General features: G+C 47.2%; 1 protein-coding gene across 12 annotated transcripts in view; it reads left to right on the top strand.

The window, feature by feature from the left end:
• SPAG9 (sperm associated antigen 9) overlaps positions 1–4,506 on the top strand; it is a 145,888-nt gene extending 141,382 nt beyond the window's left edge. For all 12 annotated transcript variants that reach the window (XM_038547721.1, XM_038547720.1, XM_038547718.1 and 9 more), the window contains one exon: positions 953–4,506. In XM_038547721.1, the coding sequence (XP_038403649.1) occupies positions 953–1,068 (116 nt within the window). In that variant the 3' untranslated portion in view covers positions 1,069–4,506. The remainder of the gene's footprint in view (positions 1–952) is intronic.
• Positions 4,507–14,279: the final 9,773 nt, after the last annotated feature.

Here is a 14,279-nt window from a genome sequence, read left to right as displayed (position 1 = left end):
AGGCAGAGGGAGAAGCAGGCTCCATGTGAGGAGCCCAACATGGAACTCGATCCAGGAACTCCAGGATCATACCCTGAGCCGAAGGTAGATGCTCAACCACTGAGCCACCCAGGTGTCCCAAATAAAATATTTTTAAAAATAAAATAAAATCTTAAAAAACAAAAATCTGAGTGTATTCTTTTTTTTTTTTTTTTTTTTTATGATAGTCACAGAGAGAGAGAGAGAGACAGAGACACAGGCAGAGGGAGAAGCAGGCTCCATGCACTGGGAGCCCGATGTGGGATTCAATCCCGGGTCTCCAGGATCGCACCCTGGGCCAAAGGCAGGCGCCAAACTGCTGCGCCACCCAGGGATCCCCCTGAGTGTATTCTTGTGTGATGAATCTGCCATCTCCTAGTGCTGCAGGGAGGCAGTTTCTGTTTCCATGTGCCTGTATTGGTTATCTCTGATTGGAGAGCATTATTGTCACTGACAACAAACATGAGTTGTTTGGGTTTAGCTAGTTTGTGGGTGTGTGTGGGTGTGGTTTAGCTAGTTTGTGGGTGTGGGCTCTATCTCCACACCTCCACTTATCTAGGCTTATCTAGTCTCACTTCTCAGTTTGACATAAATGAGAGTAGACTCTGTCCATTTGGATGAACACAGGGTCGGACAGCTTTTCCTTTTTAGCTTCTCATTTCTGTTAACCTCAGTATGCAGACATACTGGGATGGGTTTCTAATTTAGTACTGTAAACTCACTTTTATTGTCTGAAAACTGAATTAACCTTTTCAGAAGTCGGGCAAGTGAGGGTTCTGATTTATGTCATTTCTTGTCCTGTGTTCTCCAAAATGGGAGTTGGCCAACCTTTGTGCGTACTGTTCACAGGCTAACCATGGACATTCTATCTGCTGTCCTTTGGACTGCATATTCCATGCTCAACCTAACTTGAGTTCTTGTTATCATCCCCCAGGTGATGAAGGTGGAGAATCAGAACTTCTTGGAGAGGATCTTCCACTTGAACCTTCTGTCGCCAAAGCAGAAAGGAGTCACCTGATAGTATGGCAAGTGATGTATGGCAGTGAGTGAGCACATAGGAACAGGTGGAGACGGGGAAGCTGTCTCTTCTGCATGGTTTATTTTCCCTCTGCCCCTTTATTTAATGCTCTCTATGTGAAATTAGTTTCACCACATTATGTGTGAGCATTTCTTTTTCCTGTTAACTTTATATTACAGAACCTGTCCTACTGTAACAATACAGGAACTAGCTGTTTTACTGCACCAGTGTTATAGGCAATTTCAGTATGTTATGAACAAATCAAAGAATGTTTACTCTCTGCAAACTGGTAAATTACCAAAAGCAATCCAGATGTGGCTTACTCTGCCACAGTTAATGTCACTCACTTTGTTTGATGGGGTCACTTTTTAGCTGTCACTAATAATGGAATTAATGGGAACACTTGGTAAGTGAAATTGTACCATTAAGTACAATAATAAAGTTTTTCCCAATGTATTATAAAATTGACACAAGCTAGTATCAGGTGGATTTCAGGATTTCTCTAAATGTCCCAGGGGGCTAAAAGCTAACTGTAAATTACTTTAACTTTCACTTTCAAATCTGACAAATCTTGTTTATATGGTATATAAAACCTTGTTTTCATCAGATTTGGGGGGTTTTATATTAAAGAAATTAAGACTACACTATTTAAATAAAAGTTTCCTGTTTCTGACTTATTAGAGCTCTAAAGTTTATGAGGCCTGCTCTCTGAGTACTAGTCTCATTTTCATACTGACGTGTCTGAAAGGTTTATTATTTATAAGGCTCAGAAGATCACTTCAACAATGGGAAGAATTTTTTTTTTAAGGAAATTGTGTTTTGGGTTCTTGTATCAGTGAATGGTGGTAGTTGGTTGAATTTTTTCCATGTAAAAAATTCACTTATTTACCAGTTGTTCTTGGACTGCTCTTACCAGTTAATAAGAGTAAAGCTGCAGTGGTGATAGAGTGGCCTATGGATCGAATAAGGGATTTGGTGAGAAACAGTATTTTTTCTTGTTCTATGTAAAACTACAGAACAGCTAGCACTTGATATTTTGTATGTAAATGACACCTTTAAGCTTTTGTGCCCTTTTAAGATTAAAATGCCATCTTCAAAAAGGAAAACTATGAAAGGGAAGAAGACAAAGCCAAGATACCATAAAGTAAAAGCCCACAACATGTTCATCTTTTTTGCGTATACTGACCATTTAAAAAAACTGACTCTGGGTTTAACTGACTTTCTTGTTTCATAAGTTTTCAAAAACCGTTATGCTGCAGTTTTTCCCTCTCCAGCTTCTTGAAAATGTGTTATTTACCATTTCTTTAAGCAAAACTGAATATAAATTTAAGTGTTATTTTTTAAAAATCTAAGCCTGTTGAACAAAGGCCCCCAGTTATCAGAAGGACTACTTGAAGGAAAAGTAAGCACACGCAGGCCTCAGACTGTGTAAGTGTTCTTAAGTGCCAGGGATTTGTTCTTTCTGAATGTCATACAGACATGTTTGTAAAAAAGTATGCCACTGTCCTTCAAGCATCTACAGGATTAAGCTAGATTATAAATACACGGGAGTTAATGAGCTGGAGGAGGCCTTTGGAGCCATTTGGCCACATGTGTCTAGAAGCACATTGTGTACACAATAAATTTATGGCCACTTTAGATGGCCAGAAGGAAAAACTCCTTTGGTAAAAGCTGTACTAAAAGGATGCTTTTTTGCTTGAACTACTCAATCACTTTTCTTCAAGGCACCAAAACTTGGGCCACTTATAGCTGAGAAGCTATGTTTTTATTTTAAATCCAAGCCATTTTTGGCAATACCTAAAAACAAAACAAAACAAAAAAACAAAACCCCCAAATTTTTAAACATTTTGGGGGAATGTTGTATAAATTCAGAAAAAGGAAACACCAAAGTGTTTGGAAATTTTAGTCCCAAGAAGTAAGCATCCCAGAGTAAGACTCCATCTGCTGTTCAGTCTTTTACATGTTTGTATGACCAAATGTAATTTAGGAAATCAGGAGGTTAAAGATGAAAAATGCAGACATGTTACAATGGTTCTGATCTTTTTTAACTTACTGGCTCTAACATAAGGAATATAGGGGTGTAGCTATTTTATCTAAAGCTGTCAGATTATCTGTCGCCCTGTTAATAACTTCAGGGACTAGAGACAAATGCCTGTACAAGTTGTTTTAAGGGCTTGTCCTTATATTTGTAATTTCATTTGGATATTTCCCACAGATTGCTTTATTTTCCCCATTCCCCCAATAATAGGCTTATATTCTTGTAACATTTACTTTGGTCAGGGTGGTAACAGTTGCTTCCGTAACCAGAATGTAAGCTTCTTGAAGCAGCAAAGTGGTTGGTGCATACTTCCTGTACCTACCAACTCAAGGATAGAGAAAAGTTGGTCTCTCCATGTAAAAAAATATAGATTTCCCCTAGTTGGAAGAAATAAGGGATACCCAAGAATTTTCTCGTTTTGTTATTCTTGGGTTATGTATGAGGTTGAACCATGTGAAATTGCCGATGCTCGACCATTGCTCATCTACAAAAATGAAAGTATCCTGTACACCAACCTAACACTTACTATGAAATGCAGGTTGAAATCCCTGTGAGGCAAAGGGAGAATATTCTTGAAGAACACTGTTTTGAGAGTGTTTTTCTCCAACCTGTGTGGATCTAAATTTTTTAAATAGGAACGAATATCTTAATAGATGCAGCTTTTTGAGAGTTTAAAACATTTTGAGCACAAAGTATGCAGCACATAACTTTTCAAATTAAGTGTGTTTGCATAGAAAAGATTAAAACACATGCTCTCAGTTGCTGCATTGTTCATTTCTTGTAAAGGTCTAACTGCATTTGAGAATAGACCCTTTAACATAGGCTGCCTTAGTAACAAAACAAAGCAAAACAATTGTCTCATTAACTGTCCTAAAGAATGTGCGTCTTTCTTGCAAATGCTGTGGAACTGAATATTTATTTCATTGTGAGTATTATGATCGTTACCAAAGGACTCAAGCAGAGTTAGGGCTCTTCTTAATTGATCATGTTGAGAAAGGGACTCATTTGGCCCCAGTTTATAACATGGGAAGAGTAGAGAAGAGAGAATTAAATGTGGAAATCATAAATGCTTTTCTAACAGGGTTATGCTATTTTGTAACACTAAATGTCTTTTTCTTTCTCTTAAAAATTAAGTTTTTATTATTAATTTTGTCATACATTTCTCAATATATTTGAATATATTTTAACCATTTTATGTTCTGAATTTGTTTTTTGTCCTAGACATTTTATCCAGACTTTTACTGGCCTCTATAATCTGAAAAATGGGTTCTAGAGTGTCCCACTTGTTGTCTCTTAGAGGCTGAGGCTTCATTTCTATGAGCAAAAAGCTCATTTAGCAATGTAGTTATTTCAGTATTTATTTCTATTATGGAACCCCTGGGGTTCGGAATGTAACTTTGTACATGAAATATATATAAATATGTATATGAAACATGTATGAGGTCCAGTGTATTTTGTTTTGGTTTTGCCTTTCTTAGGGGTCTGGACTTGGTTTTTATTCAACAATCTAATAATAATCTTCCCCCATCAAACATGACAGCACGGACTGTCGCCATTTGCTCAGGCTGAAGGTGAGTAGTGGGGGGAATACATGAAGAACATGATTGCTTGGCTCACATGTTCAAATGAGTAATAGACAATAGGGCTTTCTAGAAATGTGGGTGTGCTGAGTAACAACCCACACATGATATAAGGCATACCAGTTGCCATGTTGACTCAGTAATGAGAAGCAGGCTGTAATGTAGATGTTAATAATACACTGTGCTTATTTGTGACCCATTTGCATGAAAGAGACTCTGGAAGGAAGGATGATTATAAAACTAATCATGTGGTAGCACAGTGTGAATCCATATTCAGAGCAGTGGTATTTAGTCCAATCCTGTATACTTTGTTTACAGGAAATGTGGGGCTCTGACACGACAGTAAAAGTAGCCCCAATCAGCATATTAATAGGCTAGTTCACTTGATGAAGGCACAGCGATCCATCCAGTTGAGGTTGGATGCTCTAGAGTATAATTAATAACCTGGCTCATTCCTGCTCTACAGGACCTTACCTAACTGCCCCCTTGGTCTTCTGGGGCCTGCCAAGTCATTGTTTTGGAAACTGATTAATTTTTTTCAGCCTCATTCATTTTACTGATCCAGCCAGTCTTAGAAGAAGCCAGAGGAGCGAGCAGCACAGGAAAGGATATGTTCATTATAGTTTTGTTGGGGGCTGTCCTCAGCACAGAGACTGTGGCCTGAAGTCCCACCCAGTGAGGAAACTGTCTTTCAAGCCTTAATGGAACAATAACTGCTCAAGTGCCCAAGCTCACCCTCATCCAGCCCCCAAATATCACCCATTCTGCATAGGCATGAGAACTCGGACGGCCACAAAGGGCATGGGCTTAATTTTCTGCAGTGACAAATTTGTTAGGAAAGGTTTTATAGTTAGGAGACTTCTCAGGATATCTTAAATATTCCATAATATTTGTTTATTTATTTTTATTTTTTTTCCATAATATTTAAGATCTAAATCTGTTTTAGAGATTTTATTTATTTGAGAGAGAGAAACAGGATCGGTGGCTGGTGAAGGGTTGGAGGGAGCAGAGGGAGAGGGACAGGCAGACTGCACACTGAGCACACAGCCGACATGGGACTGGATCCCATGACCCTGCAATCGTGACCTGATCCGAAATCGGGTCAGACACCCAACCAACTGAGTCACCCAGGGGCCCCAATACAGTTCAGTTTTAAATTCCTTTCCTTTAGGGACTCCTGGGTGGCTCAGCAGTTGTGCGTCTGCCTTTGACTCAGGGTCTGATCCTGGGGACCCAGGATCAAGTCCCACATCAGGCTCCCTGCATGGAACCTGCTTCTCCCTCTGCCTGTGTCTCTACCTCTCTGTGTCTCTCATGAATAAATGAATAAAATCTTTTTTAAAAATAATAAACTCCTTTTCTTTAGAGACCTAGTGATACATAGCAGGAAAGAAGGCTCTAGACCTGTCTAGGCGCTGCCCCTAGAAACTGCAACTGTAAGCAAGTCACTTTAACATAGCACCCCAGAAGCACCCATAAAGACGTAAAACTCCACCCTAGACCTACCGAATAGGACTCTGTTGTAGGCCTGGTCCCAGCATCTGTGAAGTGTCATAGGTTAAGTGTGAAGTGTGGCTTAGGCTGAGGAGCATTTCTGTAACATCTTTGGGACTAATTAGGTCTCCCGTGGGTTAAAGGGGGGGTGGTTTATCCAGGCGATGTAAAAAGTGCTGGCTCCAGCCCTCTCTGAGTCTGATTTGCCTCCATGTGTTGTCTGTATACATACCAGCTATTTCTGTTTATGGGCCGTGGTTAGCCAGGCCCCTGCAAGGCCCGGATACCTGGGAGGTGGAATTTACTTACAGTGTATTTTTCAGAATGACACTCACAAAAGGAGCCATATTGTTCAGCTGCTCAATTTTATGTCCCAGCAGAACGTTGCCTCCCAGCCACAGACAATAAGTAGTATGGTTTGATCCCAGACTCAAAGGAGAAAGGTGGAGCAATGAAGCCCAGTCAGGCTGGCGGCTTTTATGCAGTAACTTCAGTTCTCCACCAGGCCAGGAGGGGGGGGTATGGCCAGAGTTGCCTACATACTAGTTCCAGAAATCACTTCCTTCTTCCTCTCACCTCTGGGAGTGTCTGACTCTGTTGGAGTATCTGGATAAACAGTTACTCAGGTGATTCTGATGCTTGCATTGGGAACAGCTGCTTGAGACAAACGCAAGCCCAGCTGGACTCCCAGACATGTTTTCCAGGAGCAGAAAGCTTCATTCATTCTTAGCTGTTTTTGTTTTTGTTTTTGTTTTAATTTTTTAAAAAGATTTAGAGAGAGAGAGACAGCACGAGCTAGGGGAGAGGTAGACAAGCCGACTCCCCGCTGAGCAGAAGCCTGAAGCAGAGCTCCATATGAGGACCTCAAGATCGTGACCTGAGCCGAAGGCAGGCACCCCTATTCTTAGCCGCTTCTTACTGGCACATGGTGACCTGCCAGCAGGCTCAGCCCAGTACTCTTTCATGTCCCGTGCACTTGGTAAGATGATTTTTTTCATAGGAAAAAAAAAAAAGCCATAACCTTTCAGATGCTACCATGACTAGCTTGCATTTGCATGATATCTAGTAGTTTTCTGAAAGTATTTATTCATAGATTCATTATTCTCAGGTGATGCAGAGGCCTGGCTGGTCCTGTTGCCCATTGGTAAACAGGCCCAGCTCAGATGAGTAAAGGCTCCAGGTCCTCACCGGGGATATAACCAAACACCCCCACACTAGAGGCTACTGCAGGTGCGTTGGGAGAAGACCTAGATCTCAGGTCAGGAGAACTGGGTCTACTGTTGCCTAATTTTGTGACCTTTCACTAGTCACTGACTTACTCCATTTCTTTTCTCTGAAGAGAGAGGAACACCCCAAAGGGTTCTTGTGATGGTGAAGTAAAGTAACACTTGTGATAGCAACCAGCACACCACCTGTCCCTGCTAGGCTCTTGGCAGCAGACTCAAGGTTCCTGGGTGCCAGGTGTGTGAGGATGAGTAAGACACCCTCAGGAGATGTGGGTGAGAGAGGGAAATAGACACAGAAATGAGGTGGGACCCAGTATTGTGGCAGCACATTAGAAGCAGTAGTTGAACAAATGCTATTGGTGGTATGGTCTCTGCTTTGGCTGTTTTGTCATGTGATAAAAAATAAATCTTTGGTGTTTATGCACAATTTTTTTTCTTAGGTTTTTAAAAAAGATTTATATATAGTTGGGAGGGAGCAGAGGGAGACAGAGTATCTCAAGCAGACTTCTGCTGAGTGTGGGGCCAGATGCCAGGCTAGATCTCACGACCCCAAGATCATGAGCTGAGCCAAAACCAAGAGTCAGACACTAAACCAACTGAGCCACCCAGGCACCCCTAACTCAGAATATTCTCATTTTCAGTCCATAAGTGTTCTAGACATTGTCCTACAAGAAGTAGGTGAGGAAGCAGAGGTACCTTGGGCTTATCAGATCTCTCAGGGAATACTTTTCTGTTTGCTCCACCCTCCCCAATTTAAGGAAAAGGGAGCATTCCATGAAAATTCAATACAGGAGGAAACCATATTCTCTTTTGCATCTAAGAGTTCATTTCATTGCTGTGTAGGCACACTGAGGGGGAGATTGAGGCATGCAAACAGCAGGAAGTTTGATAGTTTTAGATGCCACCGAAACATTTATTGTCTGTTTTTGTCTCATAATGCTTTATGGTAAGAATTATGTTCCAGTCACAGCATATAAACAGGTTGGCAGCGAACATAGAGAAGTAAATAAAATATCCTCAGATACACTACTGGGTGTGGAATGGTGGCAAGAAGGGCTAGAGGCTGTCTACATGGCCAGCATTACTAATTACTAAAAGCTGAGCGCTACTCTGCCCAGGCAAGACCCCAAACCTCCAGCTGCTAAGATTTTTGCAGGATATCTCAAGTGCAGACACAACTCAGAGTGGAGCAGTCTTTCCAAAACTTGAATCTCCTCATCAGGAGTATTGTAATGATGAGCTCTCATTTGCAGCATTGTTGGAGATAAAATGAGATCATGTACCACTCAACAGTAAACATCTGTATCCTTCCACTGAGGCCTCTATTTCTTTTCCTGTCGTCCTTCTTCATGAAGCCTCCTTTCCCTTACCTTTGGCTAGCCCAGACAAGTGGCAGATCCCAGAGTGAATTTTCAGCTGCTACCTTTTACTGCATATTGGCCTATTAAGCTTATCAGACCATCCTGCCCCCTGTTAAGGCCATGTTTCTGGGGCCCCAGGTGACAGCCCTTTCTTCCAAAGACCCCTCTGTGTGATACGTTGTAAGCCTAAAGTCAGCATCTCAAAAACCAAGTCGCAATAGAGAATTGTTTGTTCTAGCCCCTCTCTGCCATTTGATCCATTAGGAGCCCTCTCCTCACCATGGGCCCTCAGTTTTTCTTCTCTGTAAAAGCTGGGCTTGCCTTGGATGAGCGCTAAGGCTTATTCCAAGGTGACATTCTCTAAGGGTGAGTCATCTGGGCCATGTAATTGTAATTTGAGTTGTGTGGGCCTGTAGCCTTCATGCCCAGCCAGATCCCTAATGGAGGGAATTCCTGTAGCCTATACCCCTTGCTACAAACCAACTGCTTTCTTTGATGTACCAGTTTGTCCCAGAGCCATCAAGGCTTTACTTCTATGAATAGGAGGAATACTTCTTTTTTTTTTTAATTTTTATTAATTTATGATAGTCACACAGAGAGAGAGGCAGAGACACAGGCAGAGGGAGAAGCAGGCTCCATGCACCGGGAGCCCGACGTGGGACTCGATCCCGGGTCTCCCGGATCGCGCCCTGGGCCAAAGGCAGGCGCTAAACCGCTACGCCACCCAGGGAGGAATACTTCTTAATTAAAAAGACAGACCTGGTTGAGTTCTCCGGTACTCCAGTACTTCCTGGAGTGCCCATCTTTTCTTTCTTGAAACTGGGAAGAGGTTTTGGAGAAAAGTCTGCTTTAGGATGGCAGCTGAGCCTTCAGGGAGCTTCTTGGTGGGGCCCCTATGGCATCACGAGAAGAGAAGGAAAGGTGACAAGGAGGACCCTTGGCTTCCCCATGCTACCCCTGCCAGAGCAGAAAAGGGGCAGGGCATGGGAAAACTGCCTGAGAGGGAGGCTGGGCTCTGCTCCCTTTTGAACACAAGGTGGCACCACGTTGGTATTGACTTTTTTTGTTCACCCCAAAGAGAGACTGCCAGCCTCTCATCCCTCTCTTTCACCTTCACCGGGCTGTCCACCCCAGCAAGGCAGGCCAAACCAGACCAGGGCAGTGTGTGAATCAATTCTGATTGTACGAATACAGGAAATGGCTTCCCTTTCCCAACAAGCATGCCGAGGCCCAGAGTGGCCATTATGCCAACAGCAGAGATCTGACTAGAGCTCTTGCCTCTTAGTTCAGTGCTCATTCTACTCAGGCCGCCTCTTGATTCCTCCAGCTCCGAGTTGTTCCCCTTTCATTCATCAGGGACAGGGAGGACAGCTTTTCCCAGCTGCCCCTCTAGGGCAGCCTAGAGCCCAGGGACCTAAAGGAAGGCAGGCAGTCCAGAGTCCGGGACTGCTGCTGATGTGAGCAGTGGCGGAGAGGAACATTGGCCCAGGGGATTGAAGAAGGGGATTTTTGAAACCGTCCACACCCCCACTGCTGCTCTTTGAAGCTGCGGAGGAATTTCGGCTGCAGCCACTGAATAAGGCGAAAGGAAATGTCATGGAATCAGCTTCGTGAGCTGCTTCAATAGAAACTTCGTCCAAGGCCAATAATAAATGGGAGTTACATAACTCAGCAGGTCACAGCACCAACTAAGCCCTTTATAGGCCATCAATCCACATTTATTTCCTGGATTTTATAACTGCTGCTGAAAAGGGGGAGGAAGGGGTAAGGATGAGAGGAAGGGGCGGTGTGGCTGGAGCCCATCCCTGAGCCCACTCTGCTCTGGCTCACCCTTGGCATCTACACGCAGGGCCTCTGCCTGGAAGCTTAAACCCCTGTCTCAAGGAGCCCCCAGTGTTAGGGGCATTTTCTCCCTGGCTCTCAGTCTTCTGTCAAATGATGGGGTTGGATGAGCTGAGCCCATGAACCTAAACAAACATCAGGAGCAAAAGAGGGTTAGGGCCACCTAGGGCCCCTCCCAACCACAGCACCACCACCAGAGTTGGTTGGAAGAAGCTGTTGGGTCCTCCTGGTGGAGATGGGGGAGACGGAGATGGCAAGCATATGGGGGGGCAGGCCCCAAGGAAGAGGTGAGGCCAGCCTGAGTGGGCTAGGAGCCAGGGCCCTTGCTGTGGCCTCCCCATGGCCTTTGGGTGCTCTAGACTGGAGTGCTCCCCCATGCGAGTGCGCATGCTCACACATACACACAGGCCTGAGGACAGGTGTGTCACACAGCCGCATTTGCCATCCTCAGGCCTGGGGAGTTCAATGCCTGAGGGGGTTCAGGGTTGCCCAGGGCCCTCTTCTGGTGGGTAGAATGTCCCAGACTGTGCCTGTGCACAGCTACTGTCCCTCACCCCCTGGGACAGGAAGACGACTCCTCTCACCCCCACCACTGTCAGGATCTTCTCCGCCCTTGCCCAGCCTCCTGCGCAGAGCCCGTCAAGGAGAGCAGGGCCTGGGAGCCACGCTGCTGGAGTGGGATGTCAGGGGCTGTGGCCTTGGAGGAAAGCTGGATGGGAGTGGGAGCAGCGGAGGGCTAAGGGGTCTCGGGAAGGAAGCTTTGGTCACAGCAACCAGGGTGCCCGGCCCTTCTCAGGGGCCGGGGCCCAGAGCTCTCCTGATGGAGTTGTGCCTTGGGCAGGAAGCCCAGCAGCCCAGGCGCCCTGGCCAGCAGCGGAGCCTCCGCAGGAGAGGACTGTGGGAGGTGGGATGGCTGCAGCCTCTAAGCACCCTTGGGAGGGAACGGGCACGGGACCTCGGAGGAAGAGGGCAGTCGCCCCAGCCCGTCGGCAGCGGAGCTGAGCTGTAGAAGGAAAGGTAAGGAAAGGCCTGGGCATCAAACCATCAGCAAGAAGTGCCCACTAAGGACGAGCATGTTTCCCCCGAGGAGAGACTCCCGTGGCAGGAGGCTGCTCCCACCGCAGACTCGGTGTAGATCCTTTGGTTGGGCCCTTTTTTTTTTTCTTTCTTGATTTTTTTTTAAAGATTTTATTCATTCATTCATTCATGAGAGACAATGGAGAGAGGAAGAGGCTCCATGTGGGGAGCCCGATGCAGGACTCGATCCCAGGATCTTGGGGTCAGGCCCTGAGCTGAAGGCAGATGTTCAACCACTGAGCCACCCAGGTTCCTCCTTGTTAGGCCCTGTTACTCGCACTCAGCCAGTCTGATGTCCTTGGGTCTGGTCTCCCTTCCCCCGCGTTACCCTCCCCCACCGCAGCCACTTCCTGTTCAGGAGCAGCTGCGTGTCCGTCCGGGCTTGTCCCCAAGGTCAGCGGGCTTCCCATGCAGCCAGCAGCCCCACCCCAGCCTGACACCTATGCCTGATCCAGGGAGGGGGGCGTGTGGTCTGAACTCCCTGGGTCCTCCAGTCTCAAGGAGCGAGCAGGACCAGGTGGGGGGGTAGGGTGAGGGGGGGGGGTCCTTCTCTGTTGACTAGCCTGACCTTCTACCCTCCTCCAGGGCAGCCTCCTAGGCCATTCCACATCAGTCAGGTAAACCAGCAGATCAGTGCCCTGGCCAGGTGTAAGGGCACCCCGGGCACCCCCACCCCCACCCCAGCCCAGGGGAGAAGGCAGTGTGTATTGGGGGATGGTTCTTGTAAAGAAGACACTTGACCCCATGGCTGCTGAGGCTGAGGGGGAAGCAGGTGTCCACTGCAGTGAGTGGCAGGGAGGCCTTGCCAGGGGGATGACGCACAGGGCCAGGGCGTCAGTGACACACATCCTCACAAACCCTCCTCCCCGCCTGGGGTCTTCCCGCTGAGTCTGAGAACTGCTCCGAAGGAGCATTTTTGCTTCTAGTCCTCTCGCCTCCCTGAAAATGCAGGTAAAAGGGGTGGGCGGGTGGACCCCGAGGAGACCACCAGAGGCCAAGGCTTGAGAGGAGAAATCTCGAGTGCCCAGGTTCTAACACAATTCACCTGCCTGGAGGGTGGGCTCCTCCTTCCGGGCCTGCTTTTTCTTCATTGAAAGCCTTAAAAAGTGAGCACTGGATTGTTCTAGAAACTCTGCCCCAAGCAGGGTAGGGCAGTAACAGCAAGATCATTTCAGAAAATTCTCCTGTGGTCGGAACATGTGCCCAGCCCACCTCTGCCCACCAGCTCGGGTGTCCCAGGCCAAGTGAAGGCCTTAGGGCCAGAAGGTCCTTTGGGAACAGAGCATGAGCTAGGCCCAGTCCTGGATCACTTTCCTTAGCCTTCAAGGCAGCTGAGGCAGGGGTTTCCCCACCAGAGGGCCGGCGCTTAGGCCAGGGTCTCGCCCCGGACACTGCCAACACTGGGGCAGCATAATTCTCTGTTGTGTGGTCTGGACTGTGCACTGTGGGATATTTAGCAGCATCCTTGGCCTCAACCCACTAGATGCCAGGAGCGCAGGCACACCCCCCGGCTGTGGTAACAAAAGTGTCTCCTGCCATTGCCAAGTGTCTCAGGAGCAGAACCGACCCCAAGAGAGCAACTGTCTTACACAAAGGGTGTGTCCAGAGACAGGCCCACATTCGAATCTGGATGGTCTGCTTTTCCTGCTCCCCCCTCTCCGTAGGTAAAAGTCTCCTTTGAAAATCTCTTTCCAGAGCAAGCCTGCCCAATTCAGTGCATGGGCTCCAGGTGCTCAGTCACGGGCGGACCGTTGAAAACATCTGCCGACAGGGGAGCAGGCCTGGATGCAGAGTGGGTGAGGTGGAGCCCGGAGAGGGCCCTGGGGGCGAGGCAGCTGCAGGGGGAGCACCTGCCTGGTGGCCACGCCCCTGCTTGGCCTTCTGCCCAGACGCTGTGCCAGGCCAACGTGCGCAGCCTCACTCATCACCTTGCAGATGGGTCACCCTGATTCACGGCCGCTGAACGTGACCTGGAGTTGTCTCGTTCCAGAAGATATCTGCAGTGGCCGAGTGACCTCAACACTTACCCAGGTACACTCACTCCTGAAGACCCTCAGATGGGACCAGTGGACTCAGGAGGTGGTCTTTGGTTCTGGGTCCTGGAATGTGATGATGGAGGCAGTGGTGGAGAAGCTTCTAGACTCCAGGAACTTCCACTCCCCCCCCGCTCTGTAGCACGCTGTAAAGACACCTGGTACGCAACACGTAATGGTAGTTCTCACTCCAGCTCCCGGCCTGGGTTTCCTGAGTGGAGGCATTGGCCTGAAGGAGGGCCTGTAATAATTGACATGCACGGAGCATGTCCGCGTGACAGGGTCTTTATGTCCAAACTACGGTAGATTCATGCAATGCTCTATGGGGCTGGCACTGTGATTACTATCCTCCTCCTGCAGCAGAGGAAGCTGAGCTCAGAGAAGTTAAGTAACTTGCACAAGGTCACACAGCCAGTAAGCGGAGGAGGCTGGGCACATACCCAGGTCAGACCCAGCGCCCTGGTTGGGGCTGTAGTAGCCCAGGTGAGAGGCCAGCAGGCTGGGTAGTGGCCGCGGCTCTCAAGGATGGAAGAGGGACTGCGGCGAGAGGAGGGGCAGGGCCGGCACCCAGCCCCGTGTGGGCAGGAGTGGA

Source organism: Canis lupus, chromosome 9 (genome assembly GCF_011100685.1).
Source record: "Canis lupus familiaris isolate Mischka breed German Shepherd chromosome 9, alternate assembly UU_Cfam_GSD_1.0, whole genome shotgun sequence".
NCBI lineage: Eukaryota > Metazoa > Chordata > Mammalia > Carnivora > Canidae > Canis > Canis lupus.
The sequence above is the reverse complement of the archived record's forward strand: the minus strand, read 5'-3'. Positions and strand labels throughout refer to the sequence as shown.